Source organism: Ornithodoros turicata, chromosome 1 (genome assembly GCF_037126465.1).
Source record: "Ornithodoros turicata isolate Travis chromosome 1, ASM3712646v1, whole genome shotgun sequence".
NCBI lineage: Eukaryota > Metazoa > Arthropoda > Arachnida > Ixodida > Argasidae > Ornithodoros > Ornithodoros turicata.
Genome location: NC_088201.1, coordinates 70,718,344 through 70,733,278, shown reverse-complemented (window position 1 = coordinate 70,733,278; position 14,935 = coordinate 70,718,344). Strand labels below are relative to the sequence as shown.

At 46.5% G+C, this 14,935-nt stretch overlaps 1 protein-coding gene and 1 non-coding gene across 2 annotated transcripts in view; one reads left to right on the top strand and one right to left on the bottom strand.

Annotated features, from left to right (window-relative positions):
• LOC135400529 (BPTI/Kunitz domain-containing protein-like) overlaps positions 1–14,935 on the bottom strand; it is a 145,449-nt gene that overhangs the window by 38,557 nt on the left and 91,957 nt on the right. The window contains exon 3 of the mRNA XM_064632364.1: positions 3,648–3,827. Within this exon, the coding sequence (XP_064488434.1) occupies positions 3,648–3,827 (180 nt within the window). The remainder of the gene's footprint in view (positions 1–3,647; positions 3,828–14,935) is intronic.
• Trnal-cag (transfer RNA leucine (anticodon CAG)) lies at positions 12,855–12,938 on the top strand. The gene has a single exon. It is a non-coding gene; the product is annotated as a tRNA-Leu (tRNA).

Below are 14,935 nucleotides of genomic sequence, written 5' to 3'. Positions count from 1 at the left end.
GCCTGAAGTCTGCATGTCAAAGCACGCTTCTCATGGGCCTTTTTCCTGCCCCAGGCTCTCAGACAGTTCCTGATGTCATCTTTGAGTTTTATCCACCAATCAGCTGGACCAGAAAGCATACCATGCTTTCTAGTCCAGTCAAGTCCAGCTGATTCATTCTGATTATATATCAACTGTGAAATAAAAAGCTTGTTGCATCGCGAAAAGCCGAAAGGGGGAGAGCAGTGACATAGTGTATAAACTATGTTCTGAAATCGTAAGCACAAACCTTTGCTTCTACGACGAAGGTATAAAAGAGACAGAGTGTTCCTACAGAATGTGACTTACTGTCTAAGCAGAATCTCACCTTCCGCTACCTCTAGTACGATGTTCGCGACAAATACATAGTACACCGCGACATTTGCTTGTCAAACAACGCGATTATATGTTATGAGGTAAATAAGGAGATGTTCTTCAGCTTGCATAATTTGATATCAAGAATTGGCTTAAGTATCTGATTGATTTTCCAAATATTCTGCATCTATTAGTACATGACTCTGTTTTCGGAGATAACGTCTTAAACAAAATTTCAGCATGAGTATGGAAGGATTTGTGTGACTTTGAGAGCCACGATGGTCACCACGATGGTCACGATTTTCGCGATGGTCAGTCTGTCGCGCCCAAAACTTTATACATTGTGCACCAGTGTATCACTGCATTATACGACAGGCGCAATCATGTTGGGTTGTACAACAATGGCGTGTAAAAAAATCCTGCAACCAAAATTTTAGCAGCCTTCCACCATGTCTCAAAACGGAAGATAAGCCGAGTGACCTTTCCTTGGAACGCATTGATACACTGCCTTTACCACAACATTCCAAAACACGAACTCGTTCGTCCGTCGTAATCATATCTCCGAAGCGTGACGTATCAGCACGCCTACATTTTTTTCTCTCTTCCCCCGTATCTGCCATTGATTGCTTCAATTTCGGCCATCGCGAGAGATCCCTGGTGCTCCCAGGTGCTCTTTGCACATGGGTCACGTGGCCGTGAGGGCGCAAGAAGCGGCAGCGGGCCGAGCCCTTGGTAGCCACCTATCCCTATTGGCAGGCCCGTCGTCATGACCCGGTTTCAGTCGCCGTTCAGCACACCATTCATTATAGCTCACTATGACACAAGCACAGATCAAGCGGACGCATACCCAGTGACGCAGGACGGCCTCCCAGTGTTGCTTGCAACATATCCTTCCAGCAGTGGCTCAGAGCGATTGCTCCTCAGATTTCAAAAATCATTTTCGTCACATTTGCGCCATTTTCAGTCGAGATATTTCGTAACTGCGTTCGAAACATGTCAAACATCGTAATAGTAACAGACGCCTGCAACCGATTTTCTTCCGAAGCCTCCCTTTAAAGGAGTACAGATGGCCATTAAAAAAAAAAAATCAGATTAAGACGTCGGATGAAAGTGTGTCTGTCATTTTACCGCCTAGTGCGAAAGGTTTTGATGTGTGCAAATTGTTTCCCCGAAACAAAAACAAAAACAAAAACAAAAAAGAAAACTCACAGAAACATTCCGCGCGTTCACCCTTAACTCTCCACTCCGGGTATAACGAGTAGGAGAAGCATGATGGCACGTCACCGATGACGTTACAGGGGCAACTCGTTCTGGTTCGCTGGTCAGTGGGGATCAGCGCGCTGTCCCTCTGCCATCGTAAACCAGTTTTGCCAGTTCCCCCAGCGAATTGGGGATAGGAGTGGCCGAATCATGACCGAGCCAGGAGCAATGCTTTTTCAGAACCCCGAACAGCCGAGTAGTAGACAACAGCGGAGTAGCAGACAACATTTCTCTGGACCAATCAGCGAATGTGGCCCCTGTAGCGTCAGCGCGAGGTCCCAGGCAGATCACTGCCTGGTACTGCTCTCCACCGCCGTTGCGCACGGTCGCTTTTTGCGACTTACTTTAAATTCAATTTCCGCGATAATTATGGCTCTATGGGGTGAATTAATCTTTGGTGCATCTTACTGGCCTGCTTCACAGTTTTATACAGAAAAAAGGTTGTTAAGCGGGCGGGATGTCCCTGGGCTACAACCCAAAGTTCGTGGAGGTGCTAATTATGAACTTTTTTTTTTCGCCCACCTTTCACAAATTTTTCTCTTGGGGTAACTGACAAGAACGACATGGCAAAACTTTTCGCCTCGAACCCATTCTTACGATGGACACTAAATGCACCTTATACCCAAAACGCACTGATACAGGATCCACATCGCGTGCAATCGTGATTAGGCAGCGATTGTGATCGTTCTCAGGTGCGGACAAAGCGAGTCTCGGCGACAGAGATCAACAACGCAGACACGTGTCCCCCGTTCGCGAACATGATTACACACTTCGAGGAGGGTTGGCGCAGGCGCAGTGGCTTCCCTTTCACTTATTCGTCTTCTCGCTACTCGCACTGCCGGTTCCGGGTTGGCCAGATGGCGGCGATGAGAGCGGCCCGCACGAAGAAAACAACATCGACAAACGCCGAAACAGATGAAATCGCATTTGTATTAATGTGAATTTCTTTCAAGTAGACATCCTATACCAGTGTTTTCTTTTAATTTGAAACTTATGGAAGTATTGTGTAAAGCGTCCACCAGAAGGCTGCAAATGAAAACGAAGATCACGAACGTGAAGTGCGGACGGTACGGCGTGCCCAGCAGGATTGCGCCGACTAGGATTGCCGTCCGATCCAGATTGTCTGTGGCAGTGCGTTTTGCGTATTAAAAAAAGGCTAACAATCGCAGACAGAGTATAACCACTTGTATAACCACAAGTATATCCACTCCTCAGTGTTTTGTTTGTACGCACGTTTTAGTTTGACGTCGCATATTTTCTGCCGCCTACGACTACATCACTGCACTTGCATTGCACTGCATTAGTGAAACCAGGTTCCCTTGTCCACAGGCTTTCGGGCCTCTACAAATAAACGGCCTCTTTCATGCAGCCTCTTTCACTCCCGACTCACGATCACCCACCTCATCTCCCTGCTTCATAACGTGTGCTACAATGCGACGTAAAGCCTCTTACTGCCACGAAATTTATATTTTTTTGCGATCTCGACCTTGGGCCTTCCGTCATTAGAAGTCTCGAAAAGAATACGACGCATATTTTTTTCTATATTATCAAGTTAACCATCATAAGCCCTAGTTCGTATTGCAGGATTAAAATGTCGCTAATATGCCACATAAAATGAGTTTCGCGCTGCAACGGCTCGTAGAAAAGCACGGAGATCGCTGCCCGGTATCCTAGGGAGGCAGCGTCTCTTGCGGAGTGCGCCAGAAACAGAGGGGTCAAGCGGCTCTCTTTGATCTGGGCGCCGTTGAACAGGCATTCTCAAATATAGGAGGCTATGGTTGTGTCGACAAGACTGAATGGTATATTTCATTAGATTTTTAACGTGTTCGTTTTAGCGAATCGTGTGGTTTCAATGTTAACAGATGTTCCAGAGCACTGTCACTGTAAACTCCAATAATGCAACGATATGAAAGCGCGATAGTGTATTCTGCTGCATAATAATGCCCGGATACTCCGAGCCCAGATCGTATTCATCCTTCACAACCAGGAAAAGGGTTAATTTTAAGGTAAACCATATCTCTTAGTCTTTTTGTGCAGGCAATGGCGTAGCTTACCTGGGCAATGTTGCATGCAGGCAGACAGCGTCCAGAACCGATTCGCGGTGCCGTGGCAGCCACCGTAGACAAACCCCATGCAGGAGCCCATGGTCTGGTTGAAGGTGTACATGGGAATGTGCCAGTGGCACGCGTGTCCTGACGTGTGCGGAATGTTACAGATATCTTCACCTGGTGCGGCTGTCCATGGAAGAAGTCAGAAACCACATCATAGTATTTTAGTAATGTAGAAACGTAAGAAAGCAGCACTTTATGGCGATATCCGGATTGAAAAAATCACCAGAATTATTCTGCTGTTTCCTGGTGTTCCTGGCGTTAACACTACACTCTTTTGATGTTTGTAATGTGCACATCGAAAATGTCTGGCGTGACACCGGGGTGATTCTGGTGCCGTCGAGTTCTCCTAATGTCAACACCAGAGTGGCCTACTACGACACCAGAATGATTCTGGTGCCTTCTAGGATGCTTCGTGTGCACACTAGACAGACGTAGCGTTTTAATGTGGCCGTAAGAGCGGTCTGGTGTGGTTGACAGACACCAGACCTACAGGCGCCAGAGTACGAGCACTACGCGTTGTTACCATGAAAACCGCAATTTAGAATTATCATGAGTTCGTTAGCGCAACTTCTTTTCCAAAGGAATGGTACTTCGCTTCGCAAATAATTCCCTCGAGTGTCGAAATTGACACGCTTTTGCGGCTTTCACTCGAGTTTGAAAACGAAACGTTACGCTCTCATTGTCACATAAGACAGCGACAGCGCCATCGGCAGGCCAACCCTAAAGAATGTGGAGACGGGGAAGGAAGTCTACGATGGCCAGAACCACATTCAGTAACGGTTAGGGAACCAATTCGATTTGGTTCGAAGGATATATCGAAGGATCGAAGGATATATCCTTCACCAACCAAGTACAAATCTGCAAGAGATAACCATGTCAGGGCTAACAGCCGCATTAAGGCGCATCAGTATGCATACAAGCACTGGGCTTGACAACATCCCAGCTCGTGTGGTAAAAAGCTTAGGTCCAAATATGAAACGTCAGGTATTGAAATGGTTCAACAGTATCATGGAATCAAAATGAATCCCAGAAAGCTGGACGAAGACTAGAGTGAGTCTCATTTACAAGGGTAAAGGCCCAAAGGAAGACTTAAACAACTACCGGCCAATCTCAGTTACATCTGTCATGTGCCAATTATTTTCCCAAATAGTAAGAGCGCGATTGGAAGAATGGATTGAGCAGGAGGGAGTTCTAAGCCAGATGGAAAACGGATTCAGACAGGACAGAAGATGTGAGGACAATACCTTCATACTAACAGAAATATTGGAAATTGGACGAAAACAAAGCACACAAGTTCGTGGTGCCCTCCTAGACATCAAAAAGGCATACGATTCAGTGAACCACACTAAACTGTGGGAAATATTGAGGACCAGAAGGGTAAATTCAGGAATAAGCACAATACTGGCAGCAATCTATGATAGAACACAAGTTGTGGTTAAATGGGAAGACCAACTAACTAAACTTCTACGGACCAATAAGGGGGTAAAGCAAGGGTGTCCCATTTCACCACTACTCTTCAACATATATATCTCCACCCTGGAACAACGTTTGATAGACTCCGGACTGGGATTTAGGGTGAACTACGGTGTGAAAAAGACGACGACGATTCCAGGGGGCTTAATCGCTTCATCGTCGTTACGGCTGTTACAAGCTAACGAGTGGCGGGAAATTCAAAAAGGCGGGCACGTGATAAAACACGTGCACGACGCTCTTCGCGCGATACGTGAAGGCCGTGGTACACGTCACGCGCAATGTGTCACGTGCCCATCTTTTTGAATTTCCCACCACTCGTTAGGAAGGGAGTTGCCTCCCTTACTACATCTCCACCGGTTCGCTGGATTTCTTCCCATCTACCACCACTCGTTAGCTTGTAACGACCGTAACGACGATGAAGCGATTAAGCCCCCAGGGCTTCTCTATGCAGACGACCTGGTGCTTTTGGCAGAATCGTGTGATGATCTCCAAAGACTCCTTGATATAAGTGGAGAGGTAGCAGCCAGCTTAGATTTGAATGTCAATATGGAGAAATCGGCACTACTCACAATAGGCCCTACTCAGGATACCTACTGCAGATATACAATCCAGAAGCACCAACTCACTAGATGCGACAGCTACAAGTACTTGGGAGTAGAAGTGGAGCTGCAATGACTCCAGAACCGAGACTGAAATCTAAAGCTGAAAACGCAAAGGGCTATTTTGACGCGACTGGAGAGCTGTGGAAGACAGTAGTTATACATAGAGTCACTAAATACATATAGAGGTACAGAGTATCGTATTCCTTTGCCGCACCAGAGCCGCCGTTAGGTGCCCGCGATTGGGCCGATCGTGTCATGTGGTTTCTCCTTCCAAGAACTCGCCTCCATGTTGAGTCACCTCCATCCAAAACGGGTTTCCTCGATTGCGGGCTGGCTCGACCGCGCGTTGTTCTACACCGGAGAAGGGGGATATTGGCGTCTCACTGCTAGGCGGCGCAGCCGCGCATGACTCAAGATGGTGGGCTCGCTCGCTGGCGTGGCGATGTGTCGCTACTCTGCTCCCTATTTAGTGACTCTAGTTGTACCCGGCCTAACATACGCAAATACACTTATGTGCACATCAGGGGTCACCCGCTAATTTCTTTAAACGATGCAGCGTGAGGTGGGAAGAATGGCACTGGGAGCACATAAGAACACCCGCAATGAGGCAGTGATGGGGACCTCGGGTGTTCGAGTTTTGACGCCCGTAAAGCTGCCAGCAAAGCGTGCTACGAACTGCGCCTGTGCACAATGGAGGAAAGGCGATGGCCTAGGGAGGTGTACAAGGCCCTCCACCTCATTGGGCTATCAACCAAGTGGACTCCTCGAACTAGGAAACTGTCCTGGAAATGCGCAGTACCGACCCTGATGATGTACCACAACCAAGGCGCCCCGTGCCCAGGCACGAAGGAAATAAGAGACTCAATCACAGAGGCCGAACTTTCAATGTAGCAGAAAAAACGGCAACAAAACCTGCACTTCACCGATATGGACAGAACAAGCGCAAGATTCGAGCAGAGTCGTCTTTGTATGACAACGGCAGAGGGAGCTGTCTTCCTTTCGGGGCACGCAGTGGAATTCTGCGGACGCGGTGCTCCGCGTCAAAGTACACAAACGAGATGGACGTTGACTGTATAGTCTGCGACCTGCACGTCCCAGAGTCCCCAGAACATGTTGTCATTGGATGCCCAGCACTTGGAGAACTTCCAAAAGTCGCACTCGATACAGCGCTTGGTTTCCATCGACCGCCGCACTGGAGGCAAGCGTTGGGAGAAGAGCTACGCAAGGTTCATGAGCGAGCAAACCTTAGTAATAAGCTCTACCTGGTGAGGAAGCTCTACCAATCCAAGTTAGCGGAGGACGAAGACATGCAAGGCTATATAAGGCGTACCTTGGAGTTAGCCGAGCGGCTGAGAGGGATCGGACAGGAGACCACGGATTTCCAGGTAGCGGCTCTTTTGCTCAGTGGTCTCCCGGAGAGCTACGAGGCGCTCGTGACAGCCCTGGACGCACGGCCTGACGACGACCTGACGCTGGAGTACGTCAAAGGAAAACTCGTGGACGAGTATATGAAAAAGCGAGCATCAAGTAGTTCAGCGTCTGGTTCGGGAACTGCCCTTCAAACGAAGAGAGACGACAGTAGGAAACCTTCGTCTGGCGGGAGGCATTGAAGGCAATGAAGTGTCACACTTCATTACTTCAAGTACTACATTACAGCACTATATGCATTTACTACATTTATTATAAGCACTGACTATACACATTATATACATTCTGTACATACATTATATTCTCACACTATACATTACTACATATTAAGACTATACGAATAAGACTAAGACATTAAGGCTATATGTATTATACTCATTCACTATATGCGCTACAAGCTACAATATATACATTCATTTCGCACTTCACGACTGGAACCTTCTTAGACGGAGCTTCAACTCCCTGATACTGTCTACCACATAGTACCCATTTATATACTTTTTGTGTGGGCCAAGGCTCCCAGGCGGCGAATGCGTTCGGTTAGAACTTGGATGAGAGCATGCTAAAAAAAAATACTGTCCACCCGAACTCCAAGAACGGAAACGGGATGCCGTCCTCCTCGATCATGGGCAGAAATTCTCACTCTCCTCGATCACAACGACAAACACCCAAAGAAACAGTCAACAAGACGGCAAGAAACAAACGGCGATATTTCAAGAGCGTTCTAACCGAACACTCTCGGACGAAGGGAGCGCTATAGTTCCTTCCGCGTCCAACAGACGGCGCCAGTTTCTCCGCAAGTGGTGGATTCCGCGCGTCAAACGGCGGCGGCAGCCATCAGACGTCCGACAGTTATTAGCACAGAAATTCCTCTTAATTTAATTTTAGGGGCCTTCCGTTGAAGTGGCGCAAAACTGTTTCGTGTGTGTGTGTGTGATTCAGGCACTGACATGACAGAAATAGCTGAAAACAGGTATGCAAAGTCCACAGATGGAAGCACTAGATTTGTTACGTGTTCCAGACTTTGTGACATTTTTTTTAGTCTTTGGACAGGTGCAGAACATTCGTATGACGTCAACAAGGGGAGAAGAAACTGGTGAGAACTACTAGCTTGTTTGAAGGGTACAAGAATACTTCCTGTTGAGATGTAGTTGTGACTTTATGACTAAGGAACGCTAATTAATTTTCTAGAGATGCATCCTCTACACTTGAATGCCCAGTGAAACAGCAAACGTTCGTTGTCTTTGAAGTTCCACTACTGGAATTGTTCAATGTGTTTCAGAGCTGCAGTGAGCCATGCAAGGTTACCACATCATATTGGTCCTAAATTTGCAGAGTTCCCCTATCTCGGACGCAACTGTCATTTCTCTTTATTGCTCTTCCGATCCTACCTTCTCAGAGAGTAATGTGGTTCACCATACACTGAATGGGTAGTGCCTTTCTCTATACTCATGCTTTCGGTTTCTTGTTCTGTTGAATAAATCTTCACTTGAGTTTGAGAGCCATCACGCTGTCTACTGTGTTTGCCCCTCATCTATATTGATGTGCTGTAACGGTATAGCACATCGAAATGCCAACAGCCTACCAAACAACCTTGCTTAGCCCTACTTTTGGATGGAAACTACACGATGTGGTAACATCTACATACATAAAGTTTTAATCAACGGAGATTTGCTGTTTTTGTACAACCTTCATTGTACATTTCTTTTGTCTCACTTAGCATGCCTGAAGAAATGTTCTGATCTTCATCAAGATGACAGGTCATTGTTCGATCTGCAGCATTATTGTTCCTGTAATCTTTTCACCAACAGAGAATAGAAAAGTGAACAAATGGTAAAATATAACTAGCTTGTTAAATTCAAAAGGGAAAGACGAAACTGTTTATACGTCTTTTGTTTATTTTGTTGCAGGTTTTACAACTCTATCAAGTATGTCAAAACATCAGAGGGCAGGAAGTCCTACTCTGTTTCCTAAATCTCTGGGCAATAAAAAAGAAAGATATAGTTTGAGTTGTGACAATATGTTGCTTCTGCTCTTATATTATATTTCAATTAAATGTTACGATGCATTTGTAGTGTACACTGAAGCCAGTTTCAATTTGCCGGGCTGTCAAAAGTACTTTACAAAAGTACATCTCAATTACAGTAACAGAGAACTTATGCAATAAATTATTTAGCCATTTTGGAGTACTATGCACAGCAATGGTGCATGGTTCACTTTGAAACCAGATCAAGGGTTGATAATACTTGAAGTCAGCCCTCAAGTCCTTCTTTACAAATGTTAGTTGGTGACGTCTAATGGGTGACGTGATAATGAATGAGTTACAAGTACGCTTCCGTTTAGCAAAACAGAGTTAATCAAGTAGATGGGTAGAAATCCAGCGAACCGGTAGAGGTGTAGGAAGGGAGTTGCCTCAGGACAGAAGCCGCCGATATTTCGAACAGAGACTGTTCTTCTTCTGGGCACCGTCCTCATCATTGGCATGGTATTTAAAGGGTTAGGTGTGACGTGTTTAAAGGTTCATGCGAATTGTGGGTCAACAGCCCGGAGGGAAGAAAGGTCCGTACGGGTTTTCGTTCTACGTAACTACGTTTGTTTCGTTCTACGTACTACGTTCACATAATCCCCTCCACACTCTAACAAAGCAGCCATTCACTCCCGCCGTAAAAACCCGTACGGACCTTTCTTCCCTCCGGGCTGTTGACCCACAATTCGCATGAACCTTTAAACACGTCACACCTAACCCTTTAAATACCATGCCAATGATGAGGACGGTGCCCAGAAGAAGAACAGTCTCTGTTCGAAATATCGGCGGCTTCTGTCCTGAGGCAACTCCCTTCCTAGAGTTAATCAAGTGTTAGATCCGAATCTTGGTTCAATTATTAGTTGACATTTCGAAACGTGGTCACTAAGAAGTATACTAAAAGGTTATGAACACAGTTCAAGTGAATGACACTGATGAAAATTATCTTACTTACTCCTCACATGAGACTCAATTGAGACATGAGTATAACCTACAAATACATCTATGCCCACAGGTTACTTAACCCTTCAGGAACAAACTAGTAATTATAATATGCTGTTCCTGAAGAAATAAGGGTTTTCCGTTCAAGTAGCGCGTAAAGACCACACGGCGCTGCCATGTATGTTGCCATGCTCTTCGGTTTCTCGAATGTATGTAAAAGACACTTGCAGTACTTCGGTGTCAAGGCACAGTATTTCGAAATATTCGTTAGTTCTGATGCAATCGTCTGTCTGCTTTTCACACGCATTCTCTACCCCTCGGCAGCAAAACAGTAATATCCATCCGTAGTATCCGTCGGTTTGCATTTCACACATGAACCCCTGCACGACGAAAAAACAGCGCTTGTTTCGGCTTACACAAGTGCTTCTCCCTGATACATGGAAATTTCACAAAGCAGTTCATGTTCACGGCACGGTGAGCTACTGCTGAGGACGAATGTGACTCCGATTAATCTCTGGACGAGGAATCTTCTGCTGCGAAGAACACACTTTCCAGCACGCTAACGCACGAACAACAGTTCTGTGTGAGCGACAGTTCTCGAATGCGGAATTCCAGCACACTCATGTCCAAGAGGCTCGACATTCTCGACGTAGAAAGTGGTCACAAATGCCCACTGCCATTTTCGTTTTCGCCGGATAAGCGCCCGGAAGTGCGCGTGTTACATGCGTCCTCGACATGTTGCGCAGGGTCATGCAATTGTTGACAGACTGCTCGGTTTCCTACTAGGTCCCTGGACATGGAATTATGGAAAATTCGATTACAGAAAAACTACAGCGATTTCAGCGGAGTTCTTTGATATTTGAACTTTTGAAGGTTCAAGCTTTTCGCTGAACATAAAGTTTCGATAGGTTTATATTCACTTTTCGGTCCCTTTAAAATATCAGCCTATGCGGATGACATCGTTTTATTTCTAAGGGACAGCGACAGTGTAACACACATGTTCGAGATTTTTCGGCAGTATGGAAAACTCTCGGGAGCCCAGCTGAATTTACGAAAGTCAAAGGCGCTTACGGTGGCGGGTTTCAGAGAGCCACTTCCTCCAGACATATCATACACCCCAGAAATAAACATCCTCGGCGTGCTTTTCACACAAGCCGGAGCCAGCGAGCGAAACTGGATCGTGATCTTGGAGAAACTTGCTGGACAAATTGAAGTGGCCCAGCAGTTCAACTTCTCTTTCCAAGAACGGGTGTTCTTGATCAAGTCTGTGTTCTGTAGCAAGTTGTGGTATGCTGCCTGCATCATGTATCCCCCAGCCAGAATCACAGCTAAAATAAACTCTCTTGTATTTCGTTTCTTCTGGAACGGAAGGAAACACTGGTTACCACGGGACATCTTGCGATGGCCTATGTCAGAAGGTGGCTGGAGCTTTCCGTGTATCGAGATGTATTCCTCTATCTTTGCCATGAAAGGGGTACTGCACATTCTGGAACGAGTTGACTCCCCTGCTCGGCCGCTGGTACTGTTCTGGCTAGGACCATCAAGGAGAGTACTAGTGCCGCGTGGACTCGGAAACAGATATCCGGCGGTTGAAGAACCACCACTGATTTACAAAAAGGTAGTCCAGATATTCAATCGTTCCAGAAAAAGAGCATCCAACAAGGTGACGCACACTTGGGCAGGTTCAAGAAGGGAAGGCAGCCCACTGGTCTGAACAGTGAAGTGAGCGATTTTTTCTGGGAAGCAAGTTGGCACATATTGCCGACGAAAGACAAACTGGCCAGATGGGGTCTTCCCAGCAGTCCCTCATGTTCCAACTGCGGTGCCGAGGAGAATAGTGACTATGTGCTACGAGAGTGTGTCACAGCAAAGACTCTGTGGACACTCGTGTATCGCCGCTTTTCCATTCGGTATCGGCCTATGCAACAGATGAGGATGAGGTTCGAACAGCTAATCATGATAATGACAGCTTTTACGCTTTGGAAATTTCGCTGCACAGCCGTAGCTCAGAATAGAAGAAACCGCCTGATACACCCTAGACTCTCCATGGTGACTCAACTGGTGACAGACTACTTAGAACACAGACTGTTTTTGTTGGGTGAGCAGGAGTTTTGCGACAGTGGTCCTGCCGCCACGTTGCTCTTCACAACGGACGTGTAAGACTAACGGGGCTCATCTATACATAGTGTACTTCTCTTAGTTAGGCAACGACAAGATAATGCACTTATAGTACGTACCCTGCATTTTTTGTATACTGGAACTGGAGAAGGTAAATGACATCGTTTTGTTTCTGGGGGACGGCGGCCGTGTGGCACACTGGTCTGAGATTTTTCGGCAGTCAGGCTTTGTGATATTTTGAACATTTCGTAGACGGGTGAAATAAATATTCTATTCAGCATGGACCCAGGTATGATATATTGTGTGTGTTGGCAATGTTCAGCTTATGGAAAGTTGTAATAGCTGGTAGGAACGAAGAACATAGGAAGCCGCCAATGGTGTATTTAGCGGAGGAATTGCTGCAAACAAAGCGGTTTGCTGAGCACGCAGGTGACGTGCCCGAGTGGCTGCAACTCTTGTGTTCTAAAGTGGCTCCGAGACGGGGTTCAATCTTTTAACTGTTTTAATACTGTTTGAGATGTATATACCGTGATCAATAAAGAATATCTGGACAAAAAAAAAAAAGTCAGGATGGCCCAGTGGTCCAAGGCGCTGCGTTCAGGTCGCAGTCCGGTTCTCCGGGCGTGGGTTCGAATCCCACTTCTGACACTCCCGTTTTTGTTCACGGGTTGCACTTGCGGCAAGCAAAAGAAACAGTGGTAGAAAAGGAAGCGTGACAGGAAGGAAAAGCAGCATGCGAAGGAGCAAATGCACGTGTCCGCTTCACCTCGATATCGTTCACATAGGGTTTCGGAGATTTTTGAAACGAATGCTCCAATATTACGGAGACATAACTAACGCAAATGATCTCGGAGAGGTACTGATGAGTTTTACACACGGCTTCCCCTGTCAGGATGGCCGAGTGGTCTAAGGCGCTTGTAATACTTCTGTGTACCCCATTTTCTTCTACCGTGCACAGGTTACCCCATGCCCTGCTTCCAGCGCGCACCGAGTACATAGGATTTTTGCTACTTTTATCTGGAACTCGCCATTGGAAAGAATGAGAAGAACGAACATCTTTCATAGTGTTGAGAACGGCGGATTCGGACTGATCAACGTGGCAGTTAAAGTAGTCGTTCACCGTTTTTTCTACTTTCGCCAGAGAAAGCACAATGTCTTGGAATGGGCCCTACAAGTGCTGGGTTCCGTTTTCATGCCAGCCTTCACAGTAACGACAGGGATGTCACCTATGCTCAAGAGGACCCTTACATTCTACAAGGAAGTGGCTGAATCCGTGACATTCCTGACGAGCAGGTTCTCCTGGGACTACCTAATCACAGTTAAGAGGCGCACATTGTACTGGGACCTTATCAGCATCTTATCTCCGGTGCCATTATATCGAAGTCTATACCCAGGACGAGGGAATGACAAGGTTCTGAAAGTGATGAAGACACTACCTGTTCCTACTGGTACGCAAAGGATCTTCACGTTGTTTCACACGGAGACACTACCAGTGAAAACCTGGCTCGCAGGTAAAGGCTTCCCGGTACCACGCGGCAGTACCTGTGACATGTGCTTCGCAGGGCAAGAAACCTTGATCCACACCTTCATCGGATGCAGGAATGCAATACAGTTTTGGGAATTTCTCAGGGCAGTGTTTGACATCGAAGAAGACATCACTTGGATCCGTTTGAAGTTCTTGGACGTCCGTGAGGACAAGGGTCCTTCCTTGAGGCTCCTCTATATCTGTGGGCTACATGCTTTGTGGCAACACAGGATGGATGTTGCCGACTGCAAGACACCACCACGGATTCCTCTAGTTTTACTTGCTGCGAAATTGGATTGGTCGGTCAGTGCCCTCAAAGAGCAAGGTGCGCCAGACGGTGAGCTGTTGCGAAGAACAACGAATACGCGGGATACATTGAGGAACGCTTTCCCCAAGGAGCTAGAAAAATATCTAAAGCCAGTGTCGTTTCATCAAAGTGCTTCGTATGCGCTGCACAACATGCTGCCAGTACCGTAAGAGGTGTTTTGGACAATGTTCTTTGAGAGTGCATGCAACAATCCTTCCTGAGGTAGTGATGGTTCTTGCATAGTCAACTACGCGGTCTAACTTGGTCGCTGTACGAGGACACCTAGATCACTATATGCGGTGGAGGTGATGCGAGGACTGAAATCATGCTGTCTTTGTGTTCAGTTTAGATTGCTTCAACAGCTAGTAACGATTTTCTGATGTGGGCCCACATTCACTGTCAGACGTGACTGTTTATCGTATATGTTGGTTATTCTTCCTTGTTTTAGTCACAAGCCGTGTGACTTTTGTAGATGTTACATGTGCACTGTATGTCCTGCTGAAGTTGCCGTACATCCTGTATACTTCTCCATACACCCAGTCAGTGCCGGTGACACCTTGCTTTGGTACATCTCGTGAAGGTTTACACTCAAGGATGACGTGGTGCCAAAGTAGGCGCCAGCAAAGCGTTGTCGTGACGTGATCTGTAAATAATCAACTTTTAACACAATAAAAGCTCAATTGGTAAAAAAAAAAAGAAAAAGAAAAAAGAGTGGTCTAAGGCGCTGCGTTCAGGTCGCAGTCCGGTTCTTCGGGCGTGGGTTCGAATCCCACTTCTGACACTCACGTTTTTGCTCACAGGTTGCACTCTTGC